At 44.2% G+C, this 8,767-nt stretch overlaps 1 protein-coding gene across 2 annotated transcripts in view; it reads left to right on the forward strand.

The window, feature by feature from the left end:
• Positions 1-295: 295 nt before the first annotated feature.
• The window catches only part of CHST11 (carbohydrate sulfotransferase 11), a 150,158-nt gene continuing 141,686 nt past the window's right edge, over positions 296-8,767 (forward strand). The window contains exon 1 of one of the 2 annotated variants that reach the window (XM_057382208.1): positions 296-493. In XM_057382208.1, coding sequence (XP_057238191.1) covers positions 376-493 — 118 coding nt within the window. In that variant the 5' untranslated portion in view covers positions 296-375. The remainder of the gene's footprint in view (positions 494-8,767) is intronic. The other variant, XM_057382209.1, reaches the window with a different exon arrangement.

Raw genomic sequence — 8,767 nt, forward strand, 5'->3', positions numbered from 1 at the left:
GGCTGGGCTGCCGTTCGCCCGGGGCTGGCCGGGGCGCGTCCCCGCGCTCCCTCAGGGCCGCCCGGCTCGTCCCCGCCCGCCACCGCCCCCGGGCGGGACCATCTCTCCCCTCGGCGAGGGGGGGGGGGCGCGCTCCGCCCCGGCTCCCCGCCTGGCCCGCCTCCCCCCCGCGCGCGCAGAGCGCCCCTCCGCCCGTTGCGCGCCGTGGTCCCGCCCAGCGCAGGCATTAACGCCCCCCGGCGCGGGGCGCGGGCGCCAGGGCATCCTCCGGCGGCGGCGGCGGCGGCGGCTCCACGGCGCGGGGCGGGCGCGGAGCGGCTCCAAGCGCCAGCCCTGCGCGCTCCGCCGCCCTTCTCTGCGCCGCCGGACAACGCCATGAAGCCGGCGGTGCTGGAAGTAATGAGGATGAACCGGGTCTGCAGGATGGTCCTGGTCACTTCCGTGGGCTCCTTCATCCTCGTCATCTTCTATTTCCAAAGTATGTTGCACCCAGGTAGGGCACCGCAATCGCACCGGCACACCACCGGCTCCGCGCTCGCTCCGTTCCCCGCCGGCGCAGGTGGCGGGCGCCCCGGGAGCCCTCGCTGGCTGCCTGGCCCCGGCTCTCGGCTCTCGGCTCCCGGCGCCGCTGCGGCAGGCGCAGCGCCCGAGGCGGCGGAGGAGGAAAGGTCGCCTCGCCCCCCGCAGAAAACTTCCCGCGGGAGRAAGGAAAGTTGGTTTATTTAAGCGTTTTGTTATTTTCCGCATTATATCTTGCGTTTGCTGAAGGGGGACGGGAGACGATAGCAGCTGGCGAGCGCGCCGTGGCGGAGCGGCACCGGGAGCTGCCCGGTCCCTGCTGGTCCCTCCCCGCCGGCAGCGGGACCCTCGGTCCCCTCTCCCATCTGGGGCCGCGGGACTTGGTCTTCCCAGCTTTTCGTTTTGGGAGGTGTTAGGGACACCGCGGCCGAGCAAGGGCACCCGTCCCCGCCCGCGGCATCTCCGCGCCGGTTCGCCCGAGCTGTCCGGAGCGCTGGGGGCAGCTGCCCGGCTCTGCCCTGCCCTTCCCTGTCCTGCCCTGTCCTGCCCTGTCCTGTCCTGTCCTGCCTTATCCCGGTGCTCGGGTGGCCGAGGGGCTCCGGGTGGAGCCCGAGCGAGCATCAGTGTTCGCACGGATGCAGGCTGCGGGGGTCACCTCGGATCCGCACTCTCGGGTGCCTAATGCAACTTCAGTGTTTCAGTTTCCCTCATCCTAGGGATGGAGCTGTACTGGGGGCAGCAGATTCTGGTTCCCAGGGAAGTCCCACATAGATCAGCTACTGATTCACRCAAAGGTGGGATTGGGCTGTGGAAACTTCGTGCGGTGTCAGCTGTGTGCACAGACCCGTCGTGGATGCTTTGTGAAATCTGTCCAGCATGGCAAAAAACAGATCATTTTCATCTGTTTGTCTCACTTTCCCCTTTTCTGCCTGAGAAATGACATGGAAATTCACTTGCAGTGTCTTTTTGGAGGATCTGGCAGCAGCTGTAGCTGRCAGACTGGCTGCACTCCTCAGCAGGCGAATCTTCCCAGCCGTACCTGTTATTATTTACTGCCAGCTCCCAAGTGTCCTGGCTCCAGGCATATCGCTGCAGCTGGTRAGGGAATTGCAGTCTAGCAAAAAGAAAAAGGATGTGTTCACATTGACTTTTCCTCTCTTTGTGACTACGATAGTTGCCGTATGTGGATGTGGCACTTAGAGATGTAGTTTAGTGGTGGACTTGGCAGTGCTGGGTTAGTGACTGGACTCAGTTTTAGAGKTCTTTTCCAACCTAAATGATTCTATGAGAAATTATTTTTCCTGAAGGTTTTTGGAGAGTTTTTCATCAAACGGTAGAGGCTTGGTGCGCTGATAGAATTAGGAATCAGCAGATCTGCTGCTCTGTGGTGAAGCCAAGTCCTATTTGGTGTTTTTCTATCAGCTGTCTGCTTCTCCAGAGTTGGTAAAATTTGCTTGATTAATGTGTTCTTGTATGGTGCCCATCTGTGTTAATACCTGCCAACTTCTTGGAAAATTTGGCATTTTTTTTTTCCTGCTGTGTCTGCCCCAAGCTTACTCATTTCACAAGGAGTGCTCAGTCCTWAGCAGACCTGGAGGAGACTTTATTTCTGGTCTTCAAGGCACCATGCAGAACTGTGGGTTATMACATAGCTTCACCAATTTAAGAGAAGTGTGATATTTTAATTGGGAGATTTCCACAGATAAGATAGTTTGCACACATATTTAGAAAATTTGGCCAAGACATATTATATCCCCTTGTTTCAGATGAATTATACTGCTGGAACACAAACTCAGCATGCAGTAGGTGAGAGATTAGGCTAAATATTCTTCTGTGAATTTTTGAATGCAGAAAAATCGCCYTTTAAGAATTCTCTCTGTGCTCTATAGTTAACTGTTGGAGATTATGGCTTTATATTCATTGTATTGTGAGGCTATAAATAGTTTGAGATTTCAGTACAGTTCAAAGGATTTAGCATAAACTCTGAGGAGAGGATGTGATGCTGTGAAATCACTGGGAGGATAATGTGCACCCATTTTCTGTGTGACACATATTTAGGTTGTTAGTGTGAGTGGAGCAGATCTGGAAATAAATAGATCACAACCTTTACTGTGTCTTTTTGATCATAGCTGATTCTGGTGTTTTTTTTTTTTTTTTTTTTATTTTTTTTTTGTGGGGGCTGTTTTTATAGTGGAAATTGCTGGGAAGCTTGAGTCCCACACAGATTGTCCCCGTTTGGGTTACACATGGTTTGTAAGACTCAGCCAGCTGCTCTGTTATACCATTGTATGTGTTACCATCCTGGCAGAGCAAATGATAGATGAATGTAGAATTCTTGAAGGGTCAGGAGAGAGAGAGGTGTTAGAGCTGTCAATGTGATGTACATTGAGTAGCAGATAATTTTTAGGAATTAAATCTTTATTGTAAGATATGCTCATAACCCTTCTTGTGTGTCAAAATTCACTGAAGCCAGACCCTGGGCAGAGTGTATGTTCAGACTGGAGGTATTATGAACTTTCAAAATCTTGGCTATTGTTCTTTTTGTTGTTGGAGGGTGTTCTAAACTYGAGCTGGTCTCTACTGAAGCATGTCTTTGGATGGCTGCAGGAGGGAGCTGTCTCTCAGCTCTGGCTTGCACTGTCACTATTGTTAGTAGAGCACCATGGTCTTTAGCAGAGGCACTTTGTAATCAGAATTAGGTGAAAAATTCCCACCCAAACCTTTTGGGTAGGAMAGCAGGTTTTCAGATAAGCCCTCCTAAGAAGACACCCTACTGTCAGTTTTTTGAGCCTCAGAGTTCTCTGGGTGAATTTCCGGAGGTGACTTGCAAAGCTTTCTCATCAATTTAAGGTGTGAGAAAGAGAAAGTGAAAGATGCTAGAAGGCTATGAAATTATGAGTCTAACCCCCTGGAGTTAAGATGAATCTTTATGTTTTAGATGAGGATTTTTCATTTTAGGAGGTTTGAATGTGAATCTTGCTGTGATAGATACATTTCTGCTGATAACTTTTGTTTTCTTTGGGATTAAAAAAAAGAGAAAATTGCTTCGTTAACAGAAGCCTTTCTTTAAAACAACCAAGCAAAAAACCCAAACAACACAAACAYACCCAATGCCTGAAGCTGGGAAGATGAGCTTACCCTTATCTTTGCAAAATAATTTGAGGTATGCCCCTTGTGCTGTATCTCAAACACCAACAGATTCATATTGGAARGAAATCAGGTGGTTTTTMCTTTTTTTTTTCCCTTGTTTTGACTGTGTACTCATTCCAGATGTAAATGTGTGGTTATGCATTGTCTGAGTTTTGTCAGAKATTKCCTATGAGCTTGGGAATCTGCCCTCTAAGTTAGGTTCCCAAACCAGATGCTGGGGGAAGGTGAATGGTGCTGCTTTTAGTGCTCAGGACCACTGAAAAAAAAAAAAAACAACTTGGGAGATGATCTTGGCTGCTGTGGCTTGTCTGGGGCTGTATTTGWTTCTGAGGGAAGAAGTGGTAGTGGGGACTTTGGTGTTTTCCTGTTGCCTGTCTAGCCTTTTCTGATAAAAAAAACCCATGCTGCAGTGTTTGCTATAGCTGGAGATAAAGCAATATACAGCTGATTTTCCCTGACTCTTTTGCTCGAAATATTTTCCCCCTTCAGTCTCCTGCCATGTGCTATCTAGATAACTGAGYGCAAGCTGATTATTGCTTCGTGCTTCTGGAACTTCTGTCTGTGTGAAATAGGTCAGTCTTGGGGTTTTACGTGACAGCCCATCACAGTTTTATCTGCTGCATTTCCCATGAAATCACTTTGCTCACTAGTCTTTAGCCTGCCTACACTTCCAGATGTGTTTGSTGGCAGGCAGGAGCTGCTCTGCCAGGCTGGGGGGCACACTGTGTTAGAATCCCTCAGGATGACAAATTCCTCACAGAGGCAGAATAATTAATACTGTCTTTGTCTTAYCTCAGACAGGTTGATGAAACTTAACTTATTCTAAACCTGATTCCCTTCCCATCCGTCCCACCCACATTTTTTTGGCTCRATTTTTGATCTCCTGTTTTAGACTCGTGCTGTTCTCCTGTGGATGCTAACAAAGGCCAGATCTCAAAGGTCAGACTTGCATCCTGTCCATGATCATCTCAGTTACATGTGCAGCACCCTATGACTGATAGCTGATGGCTGCTGTTGCTCAAATATCAGAACAACTCAGACCACATGAGATTTTTTTTTYYCCTTATGTCTAAAGACAAGTTCACCATCGGTTTTGATGGAAGATTCTGTTTGAAAATCAATGCAGCAGTCTCCCATCTTGCAATTGATCCTTGTTTTCTCCCTTGCTTACAAAGGAGAATGAGATCTGCGAGGCAATTGGGTGTGTGGCATTCCTTTGATGGACCCTATATACTGGTTTTAAATTATTCTGTTTGGGATGCAGAGAAATGGAGTTCATTTGACAGCTGCAAGAAACTGGCCCTCATTTAATTGCATGCAATGAAATCCACCCCCCAGAAACCCTGCTGTGTGCTGTATCTGTTTGTTGTAAGCTTTTCATACATTTCCATGGAACTRTCATCAGGGTGAACAAATTTACTCTGCTCCCTCTTCTCCAAGGTACTGGTAGTCTGGAACTGCTTTAAGCTCAGAGTTAAACTGTTCTCTGTATCTTGCAAAAATCTTCCTGGTTAGTGAATAYTAATCATATTAGAAGAGCAACTTTTTATCTTGCAGTACAGATGAGTGTAGCTTTTTGCAACAACTGCTTGCTGAACTTAAGAAATAAAAATCTGTCTCTGGGTTCAAGTGAAAATTACCTGGGTAATTACTGTCACAGTCATGTCTTATTACATTTTAACTTATCAGGATACTTATTACTCCACAGTCACATTTTCTACCCTGGAGGTTTTTATAAGCTTTTTTTTATTATTATTACTGTGTATCAAAAATGGGAAAGTATATGCTAACTTTCAGAGCATTGACACTTTTCACAGATGTAAAAGTGTCATGACTTAGCTAAAGTAACTTTTACAGAGATAAAGTCAGTGTGCATGGCAACGTTGTTTTGACCTTAGCAAAATAACATATAGAGTCGAAATGCCCAGTGCTTTTTATGAACAAATTTATACAACTGATTGGGTACAACTAGTATCCCAATTTTATTTCACATTCAGAAATATGAGCATATTGCTGAATTCTAAAATTCTTTCCATTACTTTTCAGGAGTGACAGGTAGTTTATCTTGTACTGTACTATGTAATTAACTCTAAAAGTGGTTCAGACAATTGGAAGAAATTAGATTCATGTTACCTTTTTTCCAAAGCCAACACTAGTGTATTTTGYTTGACGCTGTTGCCAGATGTACTGTATCAAATCCTGCCTGACAAAGCTGCTGCAGTTGTCCTTGTGTGAATGTCATTCCAGCAGTTTTTTTTTTTTTTCCTCTCAAGCCTTTTGAGCTGATGCATATGTATTATGTATCAACTCTAAGTTGATCCTGAGGGAGTTAAGGACTGGGTTGGGGGACACAATTATTTGAATCTGATGGTTTTTCTTTTTGATTGTTTGTGCTGTTCAAAGCAAATGTTTGAGTTCTGTATACAATTTGTCTGAGTGTCAACATACATAAAATGAAGCATAGATGCACGGGTGAAAGGCCCTGTTGAAATCAATGAAAAGAGAAGTTTTCCCCTTCRCATTAAAGGAATGAAATTAAGTTCAGGARTGATGTACTTGTGTAGACCTGGCAYGTCCAGGATGAAGATGAAGAGATGTCTGTGGTGGGTTACTTAGATTCAGCAGCCACCTACTCTTTTTCAAGGATAAAATTTCAAAGGATGTTTGTRTTTTGTTGGGTGTTCCTGTTCTCAGTGTAGCCCATTCATGTAGGATYTTTGTGGACAAGGCATCTGTCGTTACAGTCACAAATCAAAAGSAGTTCAGTTTATTCCTCATTATTTGTGTTCCAGATTATAGATAGTGTCTTTTGTTAGGGGCAGAATGCTTGCATGTGACAAAGTGGTGTTTCTGGCACAAGCCTCGTGCTCTTAACTAGAAGATGAGACCACAAGAGACTACTGCAAACCAGTGAAAGAATTCAGTTCCTAATTGTCTCTGGTTAATGCCTCCAGACACAGGGATTTTCTTGGATTTCGTGAATGTAATCAGCAGAGGATGCAGTGGGTTCCCCCTGTTGTGTAATTATTTGGCACCTAAAACTAAGGTTTCAAGGATAAAGCAAAATTTTTCCTACATATGCCTTGGACTCTGGGTTGCTTCTCTTATGTAAAGTTATTTCATTTAATACTGATCAATGAATGTGATTTGTTTTGTCCATTCCTTCATAAGGAGTTGGCTGTTAGTGAAATTGTCTGGAGTAGATCCATTTCTTTCTGTCAAACTGAAATTGTAGGTTTTCATATAAATTTTAGCTCTCTCCCCACTGTCCTCTCGGGCTATGTCCACACGTGTAGCACCTCTAGGAAGGTAACCTAACATTTAGGTTACAGGCATCAGAAGGGGATGCTATTTAGAAGAAATAAAATTAGRTGGCTGCCACTGGAACATTTGAAGGAAAATGTTCATTAGAACACACTGATTGACATTGAGTCTAGATTTGGAAACATAATATTTAATGTTTTCCCCTGACAAATCTGAATCTGTGGATTAAAAAAAACCTGAGTATGAGAACTTATAAAATGCTGACTGGAAAAAGAAGGCTATGCACACAAACGTGCACATGCACTCACCCATCTTCCCACCCCTTAAAAATCTGTATTTGGTGGCCCAGGTAATCCAAACCCTTTTCTCATAACAAGGCTGCTCTAAAGAGTRTGAAGTTCTTTGTTATTAAAAGAAATCCCAGAAGTGCCAAGGGCTCCACATAGGTGTCTTTGTTACTTTACTAATTGAAATTAAGTGTGGTTTCTCATTTCTGTTATTCCTTCTCAACTTATATGTTTGGAAACATCCAGGTTGAGAGATTAATGATTTTATGAATTGTTTCTAGGCTGTAAAAGAGCAAGGATTTTTCTGGTTTATCAGTGCCATCAGTTTAAACAGTAAGAGTAGCCTTCATCTGGTTTGTGCCAGGCTGTAGACACTGAGGTTTGACTTTGCTCCATTACTATCAATCACCACTGCAAAGGAACTGCTGCTGCTGCTTTGAGCATTGTCTCAGGCTAAAAGATGCCCTCCTTTGTCATTTTAATATCAAAAGATTGTGTCTTTTTATGTTGTTTGGCTGAGTGGTGGCAGATGATAATTTTTAATTGCAGAGTCCACATATAAAATCCACAAGGAATAAAAGGCTTTGTTTGGTTTCAGTCCACTTCCTGAACACATTGTACTGTGTAAAAAGCAGAGAACTGTGGGATTTTTTTTTTGAAAATTCCATTTTAAGACATGGGCATTTGAGATGCTTTTTGTAGGTGGTAAAATGGTGAGCTTGAGGACCCTTAGAGTAATGCCTTCTGAATTAATTTAACAAATGACATTGTAGCTAATAATGTTCATGCTTTTTTGGCTGATAAATGATTGTGTAAAGGAATCAGAAACTTCAAAATGGATAGCTCATAGGGATTTTTGAAATAGGCAAGGTAGACATATAATTAATAAGGTGACTATAATTGGATCTCAYGGATGATCTTTACTGTAATACCTTGTCTTAAAACAAAGAGCTTTAGGTAGTTAAAATCCTTTTACAGACTATTTGCATTATAGTACTTGAAAGCTGATTGGTATGCAGGCAGAACAAAAATGTCTGTATTATCTGAAGTGACCTGACATGGAATAGCACATTCTGCACCCACGCTGGTGGGTACCAGGAGCTGAATATGGCCTTCTAGTACTCTGYATTTTTACAGCCTGTGTTGCAAGTGGGAGCAGAAAATTTATAGTAACTGAGGAGGAAGGCATTAGCACTTTTTAAACACTTGGTGATTAATAAAATGTGTCATTTGGGGTCATAAATACAAAACTGATAAAGCCTGTCTTGATTATGTATTTTGGTCTTGATTAACTTCTAAAATACATTTGAGTTTCCAGATGGTGATAAGCATTTTATCTTTAGAATTAAGCGTATGTGTGCAGATAATTATGAAGTTGAAGTAACTGCTGATCTGGTGGAGCAACACACCAGAGAAAGATGAACTGCAGGGGTGACTGTGGACACGTGGGCTCACTGATTTTATCAATTGTTACAGGATCAGTCAGCTGGACATTGTGCAGAGCTCTGCCACCGTGGCACTGGCAGTGCAATCCTGTGGATTGTGCC

The sequence above is a fragment of the Malurus melanocephalus genome, unplaced genomic scaffold (genome assembly GCF_030028575.1).
Source record: "Malurus melanocephalus ecotype Western Australia unplaced genomic scaffold, MMel_1.1 scaffold_554, whole genome shotgun sequence".
In the NCBI taxonomy this organism is placed as follows: domain Eukaryota; kingdom Metazoa; phylum Chordata; class Aves; order Passeriformes; family Maluridae; genus Malurus; species Malurus melanocephalus.